The following is a 21,501-nucleotide window of genomic DNA, read 5'->3' as shown; positions in this document are numbered from 1 at the left end:
TTCTGTCAATTGACTTCATTTCCCAGGGTTCATTTCCGCGGCGGTGTAAGTCACGTGACGCTACGTCTGTCAACATGAGTGGGCACTCGGCTGTGTGGGGAAGCTGCGGGATGGAAAGCGAGTCATGACCTGCGAATTTTTTTTCGTCTCGGTCACCTTTTTTTAAAAGCTGCGAAACGGGTGATTTTTACCGGCATTCGAGTGAGAAGCGAATTCCTTGAAATTCTTCTTCAAATTACAGGAGTTTTGTTATTTTTTGTCGCACGGAGTAGTTAGCTTGTAAGCTAGGTAGGGAACTGTTATCGCTAGTAACAGCATCACTACGATTTTGTCGCTTAATTTTCCCCACATTGATATTAAATTCATATTAAACAGTATTAAATGAGCGTATTGATATGAATTAATCCAGGTAGCGTTTGAACTCAACTATAATTGATGACTTGGTGTTTGTGGCGACAGTAAATGTTGACTCTCACAGCACCGAACCCTATTAAGTTACCATTAATGTTTAAGACTGACCTATCTTTATTTACAAGTTCCCGACTGCCCGTCGAGTTTAAATTTACTTTATAAACGTCCGGCAGGGGAGAATGAGGCGTCGCCATATCTCACACAATACTGTCCTGCTTACTGCATCGATTAGCTGACCAACATCTGCTGCAGCCCTGGAGGACTAAAGAGGACTAAGGAGGACTAAGGAGGACTAAGGAGTCCACGGCCTGTGACCGAGGAGCAACCGTCCAAGGTTTTTTTCTTTTCATACCTTTACGTCTACGACGGGCGGGCTGGACACTCTTTCCCAGCAGGGGGACATGGCAGTCGCAGGACTGTCCTCGCTGTCCCTCGGCAACACGTCCTCGACAACGACCCCTGCTACTGATAACAAGGGCTGTGAGAATGGCGCCCTAATGGACTCATTTGGGATCTTCCTTCAAGGACTCCTGGCTGTCATGGCTTTCAGCATTCTCATGTGTGAGTATGGATCATCTTGACTGCAGTTCTTTGTGTTATTGAAGAACTTGTCCAGAAGCAGCACTTTGTAAACTCACTGGGATGTTGACTATCATGTGCTATGAACAGTAGCAAACTGGGGCAAACATGCATCAACATCCAAACAAAAACCGACGCAATGTGGAAATGGTGCAAAAATACCGCAATCACGATAATACTGCAAATCCCAAAATCAACTACATTAGTGAAATACTGAAAGTTGGTGTACCGACCCTTATTTACATGGTGACTAATGTGCTAATGAGTCCTTTTACAATCCGATTAGATGGACCAAACATTATTGTTTTCAATTTCGTAAAACAATGAAAAGTTGTTCAGTACGGGTGTCACAAGATGATACACAAGATTGGGTCTCTATTTTAACATTACTTTTGAGAAAAATATAATGACTGTGTGACTGTCCGAAGGTCTCACCCCATTCATGCCGTTGTTTTATGGGCCAAACGGCTGAAACGGCATGGTGCTGAAACCGATGCACGGTGAACTCTCTTCCTGCGTGTTTAGAGGCGGGAGACGAGGAAAACAAGACACCCATGTATGGCATGAAAATACAACAACATTAAGACTAAATACTTGGGATGTTCGATAATTATCTGCTTGTTATTTGCATAAAAATGTGATATCGGTATCAGATTTTTTCTCTATCATGAAAAACGATATTTTATAAATGCTGTATACTACACATATGTGTTCATTTCACCACAGGAAATATGTCACATATGACAATATGTCACAGTTGGACAATATCGGTATATCGGTTTTCCGTAAAAAAAGCCAATATCAGACATCCCTACTAAATACTATATATTTTTATGTTCATATCATATTTTTTCCCACTTTTTCATATTGCGCTGAAGCATGTTTACCGCTTTCCCAGGTCTTATTGTCCCCAAATTTCCCCTCTCATTCCGTTTGGATGTTGCAAACGTCACATTAAAATGCCCAAGTCATATTCAAACCTCAAGTGTTCTGCCTGTGAGGCAAAAGTCCGAACAATTTGGCAAGTCATTTTAATCCAAAGGGCAAGAAAAGCCTGAGAATATTGCTTGTCTTAATAATTAATAATGTGACTCAGGAGTATCACTAGGACAGGGGCGGCTTAGCCCCCTGGAGATGCACAGGATATGAATGAATGTAGTAGACATTGAAAAAAAATCGAAAAAACAAGTAAGGAACAAGAACCAGGATATAACTTTCCCACTTTTGGACAGATTTAGTAGAGATACTCAATTGTTTTAGGCCACCATTAAATTTACACAAGTACACACAATTGACACTGCAAAACCACTGCTCAAGCTCTGCAACCATTCTATCCAGTGGACAGTGATCAATTATATAATAATCATCATTATATTATTAATTAGCCTACTATCATCATTATTCTTCTGATTAGTAGTAGTAGGCTAGTATTGGCCTGCTTATTGGCTTGCTTATTTGCCTGCTTTTGCCCTATTATATGAAATTTATTTTGATTTTTTTTGTAAAAAAAAAAAATATATAAAAAACATAAAATTATTTAGGGGGGAAGACCCCCTAAAATAGGCCCTAATGACGGCACTGATGTGACTGTATTGTCCAGACACGTAGCTAGCTGCTTATTGAATTCCAGTTGGGTGCCACACCTGGTGTATTTCAATGGAATCTCAACCTGACTGACTCACAATGGAAGACGTTATATTGTGCAGTGCAGGTTAAGAGCCAGAGCGAAACCCTGGTAAACAGAGCTGTGGTTCCATTGGGTCAGTGTCTGGCACGGAGCTGACAGCTGTGCGACTTAATGAGCGCAGTCTCGGCTGCGTGCGTCCCGTCACACTGCGGCCTCTTGTAGAGAGCGGAGAGGAATGTTCAGTACCACTGTTTTGCTCCAGGCAGCACAGTGAGTAGTAGTAGTAGTAGTAGTAGTAGTAGGTGTATGTATGTGTGTTCGAGAGAGGCCGCCGCCCGTGTCCAGATCACACATCACTGCCAGCTTGGCATTGGGTGTGTTTGGTATGAAGTCACACTTGTTCACAATAGATGAAGTCACAATTTGCATTCAGTAAACAGTATAGCAACCCCACAACTTTTGCTATTTCATTCATTCATTCATTCTTTTTATACCGCTTATCCTCACGAGGGTCGTGGGGGGTGCTGGAGCCTATCCCAGCTGTCTTCAGGCGAGAGGCGGGGTACACCCTGGACTGGTGGCCAGCCAATCACAGGGCACATATAGACAAACAGCCATTCACACTCACATTCATACCTATGGACAATTTGGAGTCGCTAATTAACCTAGCATGTTTTTGGAATGTGGGAGGAAACCGGAGTACCCGGAGAAAACCCACGCATGCACGGGGAGAACATGCAAACTCCACACAGAGATGGCCGAGGGTGGAATTGAACTCGGGTCTCCTAGCTGTGAGGCCTGTGTGCTAACCACTTGTCTACTGTGCAGCCCAATCACAAGACCACATCCATTCATTCATTTTCCACCGCTTTTTCCTCACGAGGGTCGTGGGGGTGCTGGAGCCTATCCCAGCTGTCTTCAGGCGAGAGGCGGCGTACACCCTGGACTGGTGGCCAGCCAATCACAGGGCACATATAGACAAACAACCATTCACACTCACATTCATACCTATGGACAATTTGGAGTCGCCAATTAACCTAGCATGTTTTTGGAATGTGGGAGGAAACCGGAGTACCCGGAGAAAACCCATGCATGCACGGGGAGAACATGCAAACTCCACACAGAGATGGCAGAGGGTGGAATTGAACCCTGTTCTCCTTGATTTGCTATTTGATTGTTAAACCTGCTTTAAAATGTAGAACTTTTTGCATTTGTACTTGCATTTTCAGTAGGTTACAGCATCAAACCAAACGTCTATGGTTGCCGTAAGTAACACACAATGCACAATTGCACCACATGGACAATGCAGATCTCGAAATAAACACAAATATACATGCCAATCTATCATCCGCAAGGCATGCCGGGTAACCTTTTTTTAATTGAATCATTTAGTGAGCCACCGGAAGTAAGAATAAATCACTTGTTGAATATCGATGTTGCGTTGCTAACAATGACATTTTGTAATCTGATTTCTGCATCCGGGCTGCACAGTGATGGGCGGGTAGCATGTTTGCGGATGTCGGGGCCCTCACACCACCCTCACCGAGTCGGTCTCTGAGAGTCCGAGCATGCGCATTAGTGACTTGGACGAGGTCATTTTTGTTTGCGCTCTGGCAGTCCTCCTCCCGTTTGTCCTTGCAGCAGGACAGAGAGCGGTTCCGCAGCTGGGTTTGTCTCCTGGTATCTCCTCCATGCCCTTGAAACTGCTGGGAAGACATAGCCAAGCATCTGAGCTGCACTATGTACAATATGCATTGCTTCATAACCAGACAGGTTAATATCCCACAAGTGTGATTGACTATTATTATTATTTTTGTAATAAGAATTGCAAGTGGCGGCACGGCGTCGAGTGGTTAGCGTGCAGACCACACAGCAAGGAGACCAGGGTTCAATTCCACCCTCGGCCGTCTCTGTGTGGAGTTTGCATGTTCTCCCCGTGCATGCGTGGGTTTTCTCCGGGTACTCCGGTTTCCTCCCACATTCCAAAAACATGCTAGGTTAATTGGCGACTCCAAATTGTCCATAGGTATGAATGTGAGTGTGAATGGTTGTTTGTCTATATGTGCCCTGTGATTGGCTGGCCACCAGTCCAGGGTGTACCCCGCCTCTTGCCCGAAGACAGCTGGGATAGGCTCCAGCACCCTCGTGAAATTGTACATATTGGCTAAAATGTTTGTGAAATTCCCATCTCAATAACCTTGCTGGTGGTTGAGATTCCACTCTCTTGTGTTGAATAGGCGGTTCTTCTTTGATTGTGTCGAGACCAATATTTCCACAGGAAATCCAGCTGCATTGATTTCCATTAATATTGCATGATCGGTCGCTACATCTCACTCAGCATCCGTTTTTTTTTTCCTCTCCTCAGTGAAACGCCTCAGGGAGCCCAAACATGAGAGGAGACCCTGGAGAATCTGGTAAGTCGGCTGTGTTAATTCTTCCAATGAGTAGTACTTAAGCCGTAGTGTACTATATGATATGTCTGATGTCACTATGCAGGTTCCTGGATACTTCCAAACAGGCTATTGGGATGCTCTTCATCCACTTTGCTAATGTTTACCTTTCAGACCTCACTGAGGAGGATCCCTGCTCGCTGTGAGTTGGTCCTTTCTGTTTGTCCGTTTTGTCATATATTCGAGTTTCTTTTGATCACTGCTCTTCTTTTTATACATTTTAAACATCTCATCCTTATATCTCCTAGATACCTCATTAACTTCCTATTAGATGCCTCGCTGGGCATGTTGTTGATCTACGCTGGCGTACGAGCCGTCAGTGCGGTTGTCGAGTGGCGGCAGTGGGAGTCTCTCCGCTTTGGAGAATACGGTAAAGGCTGCAGGGGTTGATTTGTTTGTCTGTCTCTTTTTAGCTCTACAGCAGGGGTGAGCAAACTACGGCCCGGGGGCCACGTGCGGCCCACCAAGCGTTTGAATCCGGCCCGCCAGTTGTTTTCAATTTTTAGCATACAAACTGGCAACATGACTTACAAGTCGGAGGTCTTATTTATTTAAAAAAAAAAAAAAAAAACTGTAAAATTAAATTACATAGTTTGATGTGGTCTGATGTTTAAATGAGAACATACAGCTGATAGTATAACACTTTTACAGATAAAATAAAAATAATTAAAGGATAATTATTAGCATAAAATAGTGTGTGTGTGTGTGTGTGTGTGTGTGTGAATATTATATTATTAATTACTCTATTATATATTCTCTTATATTATGTTCTGGCCCCCCGGACAATTTAGTTTACTCAATGCAGCCCACTAGTCAAAGTATTTGCCCGCCCCTGCTCTACAGCCATCTAGCATATTCCTGTAATACATCTAATGCCCATTGGAGGGCAGCAAACTACACTAAAAAGTTAGTGTATACACTCCATGTGGAGTCCTGTGTGGTGTGAAACACAACACATACTGTACAGCAGTGTGAACACTGAATTTCCCCTCAAGGGACGGTAATCAGTATAATACATTTAAACAGTTATTGTGTTTTAATGATATCTCTCCTGTGTCTGTATAGGAGAGCCCATACAATGCACAGCATGGTTGGGCCAGTGCATACTCTACATCCTCATCATGATGTTTGAGAAAGTCCTCATCATGTTGGTCCTCCTCATCCCCCAGTGGAAGAAGGTCAGCTGTGTTTTGAATCATAGTCATTGTTCTTTTTAAAAAATAACAACTGTAAACTCCTATTATGTGCTTGGTTAAAGTGAGAATCAGAATCAGAATGGCCTTTGTCATTATACAAGATGTACAACAAGATTGGAGAGCTTCTCATTTCAGTGCAATAGTTAAGTTAAAAAAGTATACAAAAAGTAAAAGTAAAAAAGACAGTTTAACAAGTTATATATAAGATGAGATGCAAACTTGTGCACAGCACAATTGAGGCTCAGTGTAATGACGATATGAGGTAGATGGGAAATATTGATGGAGATAGTTCAGATTTCTATGTTGTTCACGTAATATTGCACAGGAGCAGATATGTATTGCACAGACACCAAAGTATGTATTAATTTTTACTGCAATACAGATGAGTAAAAGTCACATATAAATGCATTGCACATGAATTGTTAAATAAATAAATATGTTTTCAAGGTAGTTACAGAGAGAATCCCATTGTTCTATGGAAGCCGTCATATCATAAATGTATAATATGTCAGCTCAGGTATTTTTTTTTTCTTGGCTTATCTTTAATTTTGCTTAGTCCCACATCTGATTTTACTACTTCCACACAAGAGTTTGACTCTTCACTCGCCTCTCAGATTTGTTTATTTTTGCATCTGTGAACAGGGTTACGCAACCACTGAGCTGGTTTTCATGAAAAGGGGCGGCGTGTAGCACGGGGGGCGCAAAGGCAGAACAGGACTCATAACTTTTTTGGGACAGTCCCCAGACCTTTTCATTTATTTTTCAGGAAATATGACACACTCCTTGGTGGAGGTGTGCGCGTTACAGAGTTCCTTTTGATGGAGGCATAGAGACTTTACTTCTTTCACAGCTGAGAACTCAGTCGAAATAAAGTGACTCATTCAGATGCATGACTTTTTAAAAAAAAATGTAATTAGAGCAACTTTGAGACATTGGAGGTTCCACTGTAACGTACACATCAAGAAAGTTTTATCATGTTTCTAATATCAGAATCATAATCGCCTTTATCGTCATTGTATTGCATACAACGAAATTTGAGTGCAACTCCACGGTGCATTTTGTAGAAAGTAAAAATAAGAATAAGGAAAAGGATAAAAATAAAACAAGGAATAACAATATAAATATAAAAGTGGCAGGTGCTGTTCAAAATATGTGTAAATATATCCAATCCAATCCACTTTATTTATATAGCACATTTTATAAACAGAGTTTCCAAAGTGCTGCACAGACTAGTAAAAATAAAACGTAATAATCCAAAACTAAAAGATCATTTAAGAAATAAAATAGAAAAATAGATATTAAAATATTAAAAACAAGAAACAAAGCAATAAAAGTATAAAAAATAAAACCAATACCAATAAAAACAAAGAACTAAAAGACACAGGACCATAAGACTCACTCCGAGTTAAAAGCCAGAGAATAAAAGTGGGTTTTAAGACGAGACTTAAAGCTTTCGATGTTGGGGGGCCTTTTTTACTTAGGAGGGGAGAGAGTTCCACAGCCTGGGGCCAACCACAATAAATATATGTACATGTATCGGCCGTGTACTGTGTGTTTGTGACCTACATGTGAAATATGTACATTGCAGCTAGCCCTCCACAACCCCATAACCAATCCTGACCTGGAACTGGCCATCGTGATGCTCATCGTTCCGTTCTTTGTCAACGTAAGTCTCTTATTTTCAACTCTTGACACGCACGTATCGTCATCCATCGGGGAGCATGTCGTTCACTGCAGCATCCTCTGTCGTCCCCCAAGGCGCTCATGTTTTGGGTCGTTGATAATTTCCTCATGAAGAAGCATAGGACCAAAGCAAAGCTGGAGGAGAGAGAGGAGGATTCTCGGGGGAACAGCAAGGTGCGCTACAGACGAGCGTTGTCCCACGACGACTCGGAGTCAGAGGTCAGTGTCGCTCGTGTGCAGACGGTGGGAACTTCTTTAGGCGCGGTACGCTCGCACAAATGTTTGTTGTTTTATTGTGATGGTTTGCGGTCATGTTTTCGGGGCACCCCAACATATCTAGACTGTACAGTAAACCTCGGATGTATCGGACTCGGATATATCGGAAATTCGCTCACAACGGACAGATAAAAAAGAAACGATTTTTCTGTAATGCATTTCCAATAAAAATTCATTGCATATAGCGGATTTTTTATAACAGATTTCTCCTATTTTGGACAATATCTCCAGTCCCGTTCCAATGCATTTCCATTAAATTTCCCTCGCATATATCGGATGGCCGCATCGTGGCGCTCCGATTCGCCGAATCGTGACAGGCCGCTATACGACGTCATTTGCAGCGTTTGCAGCGTTGCCTGCGCGTCCAGGTACATTGGAAACATAGTCAAGGAAGTGCCTTTTTATAACGGATAAAATCCGATTTACGCATATACCGGATATAAATCCGATATATGCGTAAAACGGACATTTTCCGGTATACGCATATAACGGATTCCGCTTATATCGGACAAAACCAGTGGGAACAATTGAATCCGATATATCCGAGGTTTACTGTTTGTTGTTTAAGTGTTTGTTGTTTTATTGTGATGGTTTACAGTCATGTTTTCGGGGCACCCCAACATATCTAGACTGTATTAGATTAGATTAGCTTAGATTCAACTTTATTGTTATTGCTCATGTCACTGGTACAGGGCAACAAAATGCAGTTAGCATCCAACCAGAAGTGCAATTTTATAAGTACCTTAGTAGTAAGTAAATGTAGGAAAAAAAATGGACAGACCTATGTAAAAAACTATAACAGGCTATGACTATAATACAGTGAGGATATGTACAGGGATATAAATGACTATAATATGGCTATTGTAGATTATACAGATTATAAACAGTATGGATGTGACAATATATAATAACAGTAATATGTACAGTATTGCAATGAAGTGACTAGAGTACGGTTATTGCAGATTATATAAATTATAAACAGTATGATCTACGAATGCAGCAAGATATTACAGTAATATGTACAATAGTGCAATGAAGTGATGGGGGGGGCATAGATCAGCGGGGGGATGTAAGTAGTGGAAGGGGTGGGCAATGGGGGGCAGAGTTCAACATTGTATGGGGAGCTACTGCATCTTTGAAGTATTTTAGTGTATGTTCTGTCATCCAAATTTTATTACCCCCCACCCCAGGCATTTTTTCTCTCTCTCTTACTCACTCAGGTTTGTTTATTTGAGTTTGCTAGCAGGGTTATGCAATCACTGGGCTGGTTTTAAGGCAAAGGTTAGAGATGTAACACGGGCAAATGTTGCGGTCAGAGAGTGTATATTCATAAGAAATACTACATGTACTTCCTGTATGTGTGCGAGGCTGAGGAATGCAGTGTAATGTTAACGCGTGGGGGGGGCGGAAGTGGTTCTTTAATTTGTACTCTGTGGGACAGAGTCAGCATCGGGCCAGTGGCGCAATGGATAACGCGTCTGACTACGGATCAGAAGATTCTAGGTTCGACTCCTGGCTGGCTCGAATTTTTGGAATGATTATATGAATATAGAAATAATCTGTTCCAGGTTCAACCAGTCACTATTATGAAAACCTTTATTAACAATAACCATCTAATGTAGCATCCATTACATGGAATGTTTTGGTCAACAGTGTAACCACAGCACATGGTGTATTGAAGGAAAAGAGACCCTCCCTCATGCCCAGTGGGGGGCAGGGGCCCTTTTCTCAGTGTGCCCTACTAAAAGGCCATGACAGCACAAAGGGCCAGTGGCGCAATGGATAACGCGTCTGACTACGGATCAGAAGATTCTAGGTTCGACTCCTGGCTGGCTCGTGTTTTTGCAGAAATTTGCAACATGCAGGGTTTTCTCAAGGTTGTGCATTCAACTTCCACTAACCACATGCTTTTTATAGATTTCTTTCAAATATTTTCAGAGGATATAATGGAAAGATAAGACCTCACAGCTAGGAGACCCGAGTTCAATCCCCCCCTCTGGCATCTCTGTGTGGAGTTTGCATGTTCTCCCCACGTTCCAAAAACATGCTAGGTTAATCGGCGACTCCAAATTGTCCATAGGTATGAATGTCAGTGTGAATGGTTGTTTGTCTATAGTGCCCTGTGATTGGCTGGCCACCAGTCCAGGGTGTACCCCGCCTTTCGCCCCAAGACAGCTGGGATAGGCTCCAGCACCCCCTGCAACCCTCGTGAGGATAAGCGGTAGAAAATGAATGAATGAATTTTGACTTGATTCTTGTAAAATTACTGTTTTTTTTATTTTTTATGAATAATGAAAAGATAAATGATCTGTTCCAGGGTTAAACTGTTGCCATCAACCACCACTGAGCAGCAAACTAAGTTAAAGTTATGTCATGATTCCAAAGCGCATCAAAGCACGTGGAGCCTCGTGCTGTGTGTGTGTGTGCTGGTCTGCAGCAGAGCACGTGGCAGTGGGGGAGGGGCTGTGGGTTTTCTTTTGAATTGCGAGGCACGGTGATTCACAGGGCCAGTGGCGCAATGGATAACGCGTCTGACTACGGATCAGAAGATTCTAGGTTCGACTCCTGGCTGGCTCGTTCTTTTGCACAAATGCTTTTATGCCAGGCCGAACCTGATGAGTCAAATGGAGAAATAGCTTTGGCAGAATAACTTAGTGCTTCTGACTGATCAAATCATCCTCTTACAGCCTTTCGTTATTAATTTTTAATGCACAAATTTAAGCAATTTCAGGTTTATATCCACTTGCAGTGACAGGTTTTACCACTGCGCCCTGAAGGGGATGAATTAGAACGCCAATACACGTAATGCACAAGTCGTCATTCAAACATACTTATTTGTTGATATGATGCACACAGAGCAAGGAACAACTTGGTTTCCTTCCTGTTGTGGTCTCCTCGCACTGTGAGGCATTCAAGCGCACTTGTAATTTTTATTATTATGCACTGGTTGGTTTTTTTTTTTTTTCAATTTTATCATGACTGCACCCCACTTTTGGGGTACTTACCATACTTAGAATTAGAATACTTAGAATTGTATTGTGCGGAATAAGCAAAATAATTAAATAAAGTTAAGTTAACAGTTGGAGAGTATTATTAGATTTTGCCGCCAATATTTTCATTCATTCATTCATTTTCTACCGCTTTTTCCTCACGAGGGTCGCGGGGGTGCTGGAGCCTATCCCAGCTGTCTTTGGGCGAGAGGCGGGGTACACCCTGGACTGGTGGCCAATCACAGGGCACATATAGACAAACAACCATTCACACTCACATTCATACCTATGGAACATGCACACTCCACACAGAGATGGCCGAGGGTGGACTTGAACTCGGGTCTCGTAGCGCTGAGGCATGCGTGCTAACCACTCGTCCACCGTGCAGCTAGTATTATTTTTATTATACATTATATATTCATAACATTTTCAAAATATCATAGAATTTACAAACATCATTTAATTGGCTGTTCTGGTCCAGACACTGCAACATAGTTTTTCTAATAAACAACTACTATATGTTTTTTTTACCCTTTGGTTAGTTACTCAAAATCAGCTAGCAAGAGCTAGCTAGCGAGCTAGCTGTCTTTGGTTAGTTACTCAAAATCAGCTAGCAAGAGCTAGCTAGCGAGCTAGCTGTCTTTGGGCGAGAGGCAGGGTACACCCTGGACTGGTGGCCTGCCAATCACAGGGCACATATAGACAAACAACCATTCACACTCACATTCATACCTATGGACAATTTGGAGTCGCCAATTAACCTAGCATGTTTTTGGAATGTGGGAGGAAACCGGAGTACCCGGAGAAAACCCACGCATGCACGGGGAGAACATGCAAACTCCACACAGAGATGGCGGAATTGAACCCTGGTCTCCTAGCTGTGAGGTCTGCGTGCTAACCACTAGACCGCCGTGCTGCCCCAGTATTTTCATTTTAACAGCAAATTAATGTTGCCTCCAAATATCAGTTATGGGCCTTTTTGAATATTGAAAACCAGTATCGGCCCGAAAACCACCTTTTGGTCCACCTCGAGATTAGAGGACACTGTAGGTCACAACCTCCTGAGACAAAAGAACACTCCACCTGAACTTGCATTATCTCATGTTTTCTTTTTTTATTTTATTTTATTTTTTAGATCCTGTTCTCAGCAGACGATGAAATGGACGAGTCAGACGAAGAGGATGTTCGCCGCCTCACAGGTCTAAAGACGGTGAAGAAAAAGAAGCTGCGCATGGGCATCCCCGTTTGACAGAGTGCCTCGTTAAATCGCGCCGCCGCCAGATACGTTGGAAGCAAATGTGTATTCCGCCGCACTTCCTCCTCCGCAGACAAACATTGGATTCCCTTTAATGGCGCGAAGGACTTGGGATTTTTTTTGTGTTTACAGCCAGCTGTTTTTAACTTCTGACGCAACACTCCCGGGATGAGTTTTGTCACGTTAAAATGGAGGCCTACTCAGCATCATAGAAAAGGATAACCGTATGGACGTCTGTGGATGTGGATCACAATGCAAGTGAAAACTTTATTGGAATTGTATTCTTCTTCTCTTGTAGACGTACCACCAAGGCCTGTATGGATGTGTGTGTGTTGTGTGTATGTGTGTGTGTGTTGGACATTCCTCAGGTTTGAAGGAGTGTTACCTGACCAGAGCGACTCCCAAGCACAGTTCCACCCCAAACTACTGTGATTGTTGTACCTCATGTCGCTTGGTGTGTGCACAAAGGTTTGCAGCAGAACCCTTTTCACTTCAACACACAAGTCCAGCCACTGCAGAATCCCTAAAATGTTACATTGTTTGTGTCATTGATTGTGTTTCATACGCAGCTTTTATTTGTGGGCCAAAAAAGTTGGGCTTTGCTCGCTCCGGAAGTGTTCTTCTTTATCCCATCGCTCCCGACAAGACGAAGAGATACGGGAACCCGCTCTTGCACAATTAACTACAGTAAACCTCGGATATATCGGATTCAATTGTTCCCACTGGTTTTGTCCGATATAAGCGAAATCCGTTATATGCGTATACCGGAAAATGTCTGTTTTACGCATATATCGGATTTATATCCGGTATATGCGTAAATCGGATTTTATCCGTTATAAAAAGGCACTTCCTTGACTATGTTTCCAATGTACCTGGACGCGCAGGCAACGCTGCAAACGCTGCAAATGACGTTGTATAGCGGCCTGTCACGATTCGGCGAATCGGAGCGCCACGATGCGGCCATCCGATATATGCGAGGGAAATTTAATGGAAATGCATTGGAACGGGACTGGAGATTTTGTCCGAAATAGGCGAAATCCGTTATAAAAAATCCGATATATGCAATGAATTTTTATTGGAAATGCATTACAGAAAAATTGGTTCTTTTTTATCTGTCCGTTGTGAGCGAATTTCCGATATATCCGAGTCCGATATATCCGAGGTTTACTGTACATTTGTTTTTGTCTTTCTATTTCGTGTTCCTTCGGCACAGCAGTGTGCCCGAGTGACATTACCAGCATATGTTTAATCGTTGTTGATGTGTTTTGTTTTTTTTAATTGTTTATACAGGGATCCAGGTGTATTCCGCAGGCTGTGATTTGAAGAATGTGACATGCGTAGACCTCGATACTGTTAAGTGACTGTGGACCAAAAACAGTTCATGGGAGATAAGGTGTTAGTATAAACATATGTGGACCCCTTTAAAAGTCAATGGAGTGTGACGGTGACGACCGCGCCGCTGTGGACGATGTCACGGTGATGAGAAAATGCTATTTTACCGGAAAGCAGGTAAATACAACATCTTTGAAGCCGTCGTATTAGCTAGGCGATGCATTCTGTTGATTTGAGGGAAAGGGGCTCGGTACTATTATACTGTAAGTGATTTTTCCAATAAAGAATGTGATCAATTCTTCGGAGTGTAATGCAGGCTGCTTTCTTATGTATACTATTTAAAGGATGTAAGGATGTAGGATGTAAAAAATATATATATTGGGAATGTCCGATAATTATCAGTACAGCATAAAAATATATTTTGGTCGATATCGGTATCTGATTTTTTCCCCCGACCATGAAAATTGATATTTTAAAAAGCAAAAATGCTGTATACAACAAGTGTTCATTCCGCTACAGTAAATATGTCACATAAATCGACTCATATCGGTATCGAAAATTTAGAGTTGGACAATATTGTCATATCGTTTTTCAGCAAAAAAGCCAATATCTATGTGTAATATCATTGTCATCCATTTGTGATACCACATGTCCTCATTTGGGTCACGGGTGAGCTGGAGCCTATCCCGGCTGACTTCCAGCGAGAAGCAGGGTATGTAATTAATTTTTATTTTTTTTTATTTTATTTGGGCAAATATATGAAACATTACAGTGCATTTCTTACATCAATCAAAATATAACTTTCCATTATTTACATTTGTATTAAAATATCTGATCACAAGCCCAAAAAGGAGTAGGCTGAAGCAAAAGCTTATAAATGCCTACCCCTTTTTGCAAGATATAATCATGTTCATTCCACAGTCTTGTTCTCTCCTGTTATTATTGTAATTATCATTATCATTATTACTATAATCTTTAACTTTATTACCATTATTATTGTTATTATTATCACCAGTATTATAATCATCATTAATATTACCATTTCCATCATTATAGTTGTAACAATTTTTTTATTTTTTTAAAATTATTTTTTTAATATATATATATATTTTTAATAATTATATTTTTTAATTTATTTACATTATTAATTATATATATTTTTTATTTTTAAAATTATGTTCTTGTAGAGTGCTGTATCATTCTGTCTGTTGTTTTCTGAAATCCGCAGTATTTGTGCTTTTATTGTCAATTTATTAGCCCACTTTTCCCCGTGCGTTTTTTTACAATTTTCTTTCATCCAATTGAATTTGCACTGTATGGATACTGTATGTTTTTTTCAGCATCATTATCTTTCTTTACTGATTTAGAGAAATGAGTTGTGTCTTTTATGGTACCAAATACGGTTCCTTGGTTTGTGATTTCTGATGTATTTTACACATACAGGCAAATGACGCAGCAGGGATGACCGTCATGGCACCTCAGAAGATGATAGCTCCAAACAGACGTCCTCTGATGTCATCCTCTAAGATGCTTTTCCTGGTTTTAGATGCTGGAGTTGTCGTTATTGTGAACGGGATATCAGATAGTGTACATAGTGGCAGCACTTTGGAGTTGTGAGCTCATCGCAGAGCGAAGACTCATTCCAGCTGCTCCATCCCTCACATCACACCTAATAATACACCCTGACTACAGGCACCATTGGACGGAGACGAGGGGGGGGGGCTTGACTCACTCACTGAGTCTGGACCAGGACTATAAATACAGTATCCGGTCAAGGCTAGCAGGGGGTACAGCAGACAACAACTTGGACAGACATGTCACAGGTAAACTTCATTCATAAAGGACTTTTCATCATTGAACACACACACACAATAAGCAGCGCTGCGTTTGTGTCCGTCATAGTCAGGTGAAGTGAAGAAGAAAAAGCGTCCGCCGATGAAGGAGGAGGACCTGAAAGGAGCCCGCAGTAAACTGGGTCTGAAGGGCGAGGTCAAGAGTAAAACCTATGAGGTCATGGCTGAGTGTGGTAAGTCAAAACGTCTGTTTGTTTCCTCGCCGTAAAAAACACACACCTAACATTTCTATTGGCTAGCGGCTAATGGCTGTTTCCATTCCAACATCTCAACTGTCGTTTTGTACCGCACGCAACCTACATTGTTGGAAAAGGTGTCATATAGTGCTATATACGTAATTAGTAAAAATAAAATGGCATGAATATATCATTGTTTAACACTTGTGATCCATTTAGTTGACATTTTGCAGCAATTTACATTCAAAAAAATTTTTTTTAGATTGTGAAACCTCCTAAATATTTTGGTAACACTTCACAATAAGGTACAGAAAATGACTTTAGTAGTAGTAGTAGTAGTAACTTGAGCCGGTGAGATGCTTTATGGCCTGCTCTTCTCCAGCAGATATCAAATCCAAATCAAATCAACTTTATTTGTATAGCACTTTTCCTGCAAAGACATGCAACACAAAGTGCTTTACAGAATTAAAAACAATTACCACAATTAAAAGGAAAAACAAATACTAAGAAAGCCCCTCCCTCCCACCCTCCATACTAGACACACACACACACACACACACACACAATCACACACAGTAGGGAGACATGGCATGGCACTGAGGATCAAGGAAACGCCACCTTTGGGGCCGTCCACACTGGGCCGTGCCATCGGGGGACCAGCACCCGGGCCCCCCCGACTCTGACAGACGGACGGGCGGACCCCCACATTAAAGGGAGGAACCCCCAGCCGGCCGGGTCGAAGGGACCCAAGTATGGCACCCCCTCAGCAGACCCGACACAGCCCCCAGTGTGGAGGACCCCCCACTGAAGAAGTACTGGAGTTAAAAGCTAAAACCTAAAAGCATAAAATAGGACTAAAAAGATAAAAACCTAAGAAAAGTTAAAAAAATATTAGTTAAAAGCCTGATTAAAAAGGTATGTCTTTAATTATTCATTCATTCATTCATTCATTCATTTTCTACCGCTTTTTCCTCACGAGGGTCACGGGGGTGCTGGAGCCTATCCCAGCTGTCTTCGGGCGAGAGGCGGGGTACACCCTGGACTGGTCGCCAGCCAATCACAGGGCACATATAGACAAACGTCTTTAATTATTATATTTTTTTTAAATATCAACAGTCTTCGCAGTCCTGAGGCTCTCCGGCAGGCTGTTCCACAGGTGGGGGGCCGTAGTGGCTAAATGCTGCCTCACCATGGGTTTTGGTCCTGGGTTTTGGTATTGTTGGTCCGCGGGGGTTGATATGGTAAAAGCAGATCAGATAAATAAGAAGGTGCAAGGGCATTAAGACATTTAAAAACCAGGAAGAGAATCTTAAAATCTACACCTACAGCAGATATCTACGGCTGTGTGTCGCATGGAGGGCACAGGAAGTCCCACCCTCCATGTCTTTAGCAAACAAATCGTGTCATTATTCTTTTTCTGTTGTTTTTGCCGTGTTGGTGGTCTCCGCCTGGTAGCTCAGTAGCTCACATTAAGTACTTGGGCATTCATATATCGAATGACGCAATAAAAAAATGGCTGCCCATCAAATAGAGTACAACATGAGTGGCTCCCTGCTGTTGTTATTTTTGGCAACCCACCCCGGGTCTATAAGATATAAGGTTAGCCAAACAACATAATCAAATGTATAGCTCTCACGTCGGTAGCTCACATACTTAGTTGGCAGAGCTCCAAGCTTTTATTTTAAGATGTGTAGTGAAGCCCGTTTATTTGTATTGCTGTCTTCTTTGAAGGGGTGGCCTTTACACAGAGAGGGCTCATTCATACAATGCATATATTGAATATAGAAAATGGAAACGTGTATTAAGATACTTTTTTTGTGTTTTGATACAGGCTGTCCAAATCCTATCCACTGTTTGATAGCAGAAACATTCGGACGACCTGTTCTTTTTTTTATGACCTTTGAACTGTCCACTCACAGTTTTATCTGCACACGTTTGTGGATATTTGTGTGGGAGCGTGATAATGGTAACGGTAATGGTTTTATTTCATTTGAACATGCATCCCATAATCAGGTCCCAGTTCCACATGTCCAAAAGGAGTAGGAAGAAGCAAAGCTTATTAAATCCTACCCCTCCATCTGGTACTTTTACAATCAGTAACCGTTACATTTGTTCACTTCCTGCCTTTCTAATATAATTTATTTATTAATTATTTATTTAAAAAAAATTAAAATGTTAAAAAAAAGTCATGTAAAAAAATTAAAATGTTTTAAAATATTTTTTTAAATATTTTATTTTATTTTATTTTATTTTATTTTATTTTTTTTGTATTTTTATTTATTTTTTCGTCACGTACCGAAGTAGGAGGTGATATGAGCATCCAATGACATAATGTGTACCATAGTAAGTGTCAATATAGTGATATATATAGCACATCATGACTGGTTCAAGACTCTTCATCCTTGTATTTAGCAAACATCAACTGCTTGTATTGTTTCTTGAATTGGCTCATTGTTGTGCATTGTTTGATTCCCTTACTCAATCCATTCCATAGTTTGATTCCACATACTGAAATGCTATGGCTTTTTAACATAGTCCTAGCATATAAGTGTTTCAAATTTAATTCTTCCCTAAGATCATATTTCTCCTCTCTTGTAGAGAAGTATTGGATGACATTTTTAGGTAATGACACAGTACTTGTGTGTTACAAACATGAATCAATGTCAATTATTAATTAAAATTAATTTGGTTACTACCGTCTTAACTATATTCATTTGTTCCTGCATTGGCTTGGAAGTACCATTATTTCATATTCAGATTCCACTGAATGGACTTTCATTACAGCTCCTGTTTATCTTTGCAGAGCGGATGGGCAAAGTTGCACCATCGGTGTTTAGCGGTGTAAGGACGGGGGCCGAGACGTCCCTGGAGAAGCCAGCCGCCAAAGCTCCTGGTGCCAGTGTCTTCAACAAGTAGTCCCTCACTGCACGTTTCATGATATTAGTGGAATCAGCTGTTATTGTCGTCAATGTGCTGCTTTTTATAGCTCTACAGATATATGTTGTTTCAACTTAAAAAAGAAGGGGGGGGGGGGTTGATCGAGACTAAACCTTTGTTGACACAACAGTTATTGTACTTTACAGTTTGCACAGTGGCAACCTTCATGGGTCAAATCTGATATGCTGTAAAGAACATTTTTTTCAATGTTACTAATTTTACTATTAAAGAGTATGTGAACATCCCTGACTACAACACGACTCTGAAAGTCATGTTGCCAGCTTGTATGTTAAAGGTTTAAATACTTTGGAAGCAACTGGCGGGCCGGTTTGAAACGCTTAGCGGGCCGCATGTGGCCCCCGGGCCGTAGTTTGCCTACCTCAGCCTTATGCTTTGCGCTCATTGCATAGAGTCGAAAATATCATCAACACACATACCCGAAATTTAGTAAACATGTTTATCATTGTGGCTGCACGGCGGACAAGTTGTTAGCATGCAGGCCTCACAGCTTGGAGACCCGAGTTCAATTCCACCCTCGGGCCATCTCTGTGTGGAGTTGGCATGTTCTCCTTGTGCATGTGTGGGTTTTCTCCGGGTACTCCGGTTTCCTCCCACATTCCAAAAACATGCTAGGTTAATTGGCGACTCCAAATTGTCCATAGGTATGAATGTGTCAGTGAATGAACCAGTCCAGGGTGTACCCCGCCTCTTGCCCGAAGACAGCTGGGATAGGCTCCAGCATACCTGTGTGAACCTAGAGAGGATAAGTGGCATAGAAAATAGATGGATATTGGATGTGGTCTTGTGATTGGGCTGAACAGTAGAAAGTGGTTAGCACACAGGCCTCACAGCTAGGAGACCCGAGTTCAATTCCACCCTCGGCCATCTCTGTGTGGAGTTTGCATGTTCTCCCCGTGAATGTCTGGGTTTTCTCCAGGTACTCCGGTTTCCTCCCACATTCCAAAAACATGCTAGGTTAATTAGCGAATTGTCCATAGGTATGAATGTGAGTGTGAATGGTTGTTTGTCTATATGTGCTTTGTGATTGGCTGGCGAACCATCAAGGGTGTTCCCTGCCTCTCGCCTGAAGACAGCTGGGATAGGCTCCAGCACCACCCGCAACCCTCGTGAGGATAAGCGGTAGAGAATGAATCATGAATTTATCATTGTTTTGTAGTTGCCATTTGTCAGGAATCTTGGATATTTTCATTTACCGTGTGCATCTAATCCTAAATAAATTCCTAATTTTTCCCGGAAAATCTCAAGTTGTTAAAGTAACTGATGAGTCATGCAAACTTTGTTGCTCACTTCTTCGCTAACCAAAACAGCAGCACCTACCATGTAAGCAGCCTCACCAATGAATTCAAGTCTAGATAGTCTTACCGGTTGCTTGTAAACAGGTTCTCAAAGTACTATTAAGATAATCTTATGTTTTATAGACTGTTTTTACACTGTTATGAAAATGGATTATTTGCACATTTAAATGGCTGGCCTGGTCCCCTCTGCTTGTTGGGTAAGTAAACACCCACTCCTCTCCTCTAAAGAGAAAATGTGGTAGCCATGTTTGTGTAGTAGTTAAATTGCACTGCCTATAGCGACTGGAATCCAGTAGAAATGAGCGCATGATGTATAATTCAACTGTAAACAAACATCCAAGGGAGTCTTTGGAACACGACAGTGCTGCAGTATTTGCTTGTCGGGTAAAGTCATAAACACATACATCATTCACACTTGGAATATACGGTATCTCAGATTTTAGTACATAATATTTAAGTTAGTGAAAAGTATGGATTTTCTATACAATATATGATGAATGATGGAGTTTTTTTAAAAATGTATTTTCCATATGGGATCATCATAGCATCAGCAGATACTATTGGATGTTCCTAATTGTAATCTGCATGTTTATAAACCAGGGGTGGGCAAACTTTTTGACTCCCGGGCCGCATTGATTTGGGGTGTCATATTATATAGTATTTTACACGTAACAGTCCATTTTTACATGTATTTTACACATTTTACACGTCATGCAATCTGCTATATGTGCACTTTTAGATCATTTATTTGATGTAAAGTGTGTTATAAATTAAATGTATTATTATTGTTGTTATTATTTTTATATTTATTATTTATTTATTTATTATATTTATTATTATTTATATATATTATTGTTATTATCTGTGATTGGCTGGCGTCCAGTCCAGGGTGTACCCCGCCTCTCGCCCGAAGACAGCTGGGATAGGCTCCAGCAACCCCCCGCGACCCTCGTGAGGAAAAAGCGGTAGAAAATGAATGAATGAATGTTATTATTATTATTGTTGTTATTATTATATTACTATTATGTGCTTGTGTTCCTTTTTTCAGGAGCATTTTGTAAACAACAGAGCACATCAAATAACGAAATTGATAAAACAGCTACTTCAATCACCAAAAGGTTGACTCAAGCCATGACGCCAGGTTGTATGTTGATTTTAAATGAAATACTTTAAAAGAACAGGCGGGCCGTATTCAAACATTTGGCGGGCCGGATTTGGCCCCCGGGTTGTAGTTTGCCCACCCCTGTTATAAATCTTAGAAATACATTTATTTACAATAGGATTAGCATAGGATAGCAAGTTTGGAAGTAGTAACCTATGAAGTTGATGCGTTTCTGACACTGTCCACTTGATTCTGGGTCACGTTGCAAAAAGCATGTATTCTGACATCGGGACTGGAGTGCAAACAAACCTGAAGCCA

General features: G+C 41.3%; 1 protein-coding gene and 3 non-coding genes across 8 annotated transcripts; all 4 read left to right on the top strand.

Annotated features, from left to right (window-relative positions):
• Positions 1-73: 73 nt before the first annotated feature.
• Positions 74-21,431, top strand: LOC131143053 (store-operated calcium entry regulator STIMATE-like). Of its 5 annotated transcripts, XM_058091726.1 has the most exons (10): positions 74-972; positions 4,983-5,031; positions 5,114-5,209; positions 5,316-5,437; positions 6,133-6,245; positions 7,852-7,929; positions 8,022-8,165; positions 12,348-12,455; positions 15,702-15,825; positions 18,632-21,431. In XM_058091726.1, the coding sequence occupies exons 1-10, from the start codon at positions 813-815 to the stop codon at positions 18,742-18,744; spliced, it is 1,107 nt and encodes a 368-aa protein (XP_057947709.1). In that variant the 5' UTR covers positions 74-812; the 3' UTR covers positions 18,745-21,431. The 5 variants fall into 5 exon arrangements, 4 of the variants coding, with proteins under 4 accessions (XP_057947709.1, XP_057947706.1, XP_057947707.1 ...); XR_009133123.1 differs by lacking the exons at positions 15,702-15,825; positions 18,632-21,431 and adding an exon at positions 13,037-14,097 and having other exon boundaries at positions 12,348-12,935; XM_058091723.1 differs by lacking the exons at positions 15,702-15,825; positions 18,632-21,431 and having other exon boundaries at positions 78-201; positions 644-972; positions 12,348-14,097.
• trnar-acg (transfer RNA arginine (anticodon ACG)) lies at positions 9,674-9,746 on the top strand. Its single transcript has one exon. It is a non-coding gene; the product is annotated as a tRNA-Arg (tRNA).
• Positions 9,987-10,059, top strand: trnar-acg (transfer RNA arginine (anticodon ACG)). Its single transcript has one exon. It is a non-coding gene; the product is annotated as a tRNA-Arg (tRNA).
• Positions 10,727-10,799, top strand: trnar-acg (transfer RNA arginine (anticodon ACG)). Its single transcript has one exon. It is a non-coding gene; the product is annotated as a tRNA-Arg (tRNA).
• Positions 21,432-21,501: the final 70 nt, after the last annotated feature.

This window comes from Doryrhamphus excisus, chromosome 1, assembly GCF_030265055.1.
Source record: "Doryrhamphus excisus isolate RoL2022-K1 chromosome 1, RoL_Dexc_1.0, whole genome shotgun sequence".
In the NCBI taxonomy this organism is placed as follows: Eukaryota; Metazoa; Chordata; class Actinopteri; order Syngnathiformes; family Syngnathidae; genus Doryrhamphus; species Doryrhamphus excisus.
This window is presented reverse-complemented; position numbering and strand designations above follow the sequence as displayed.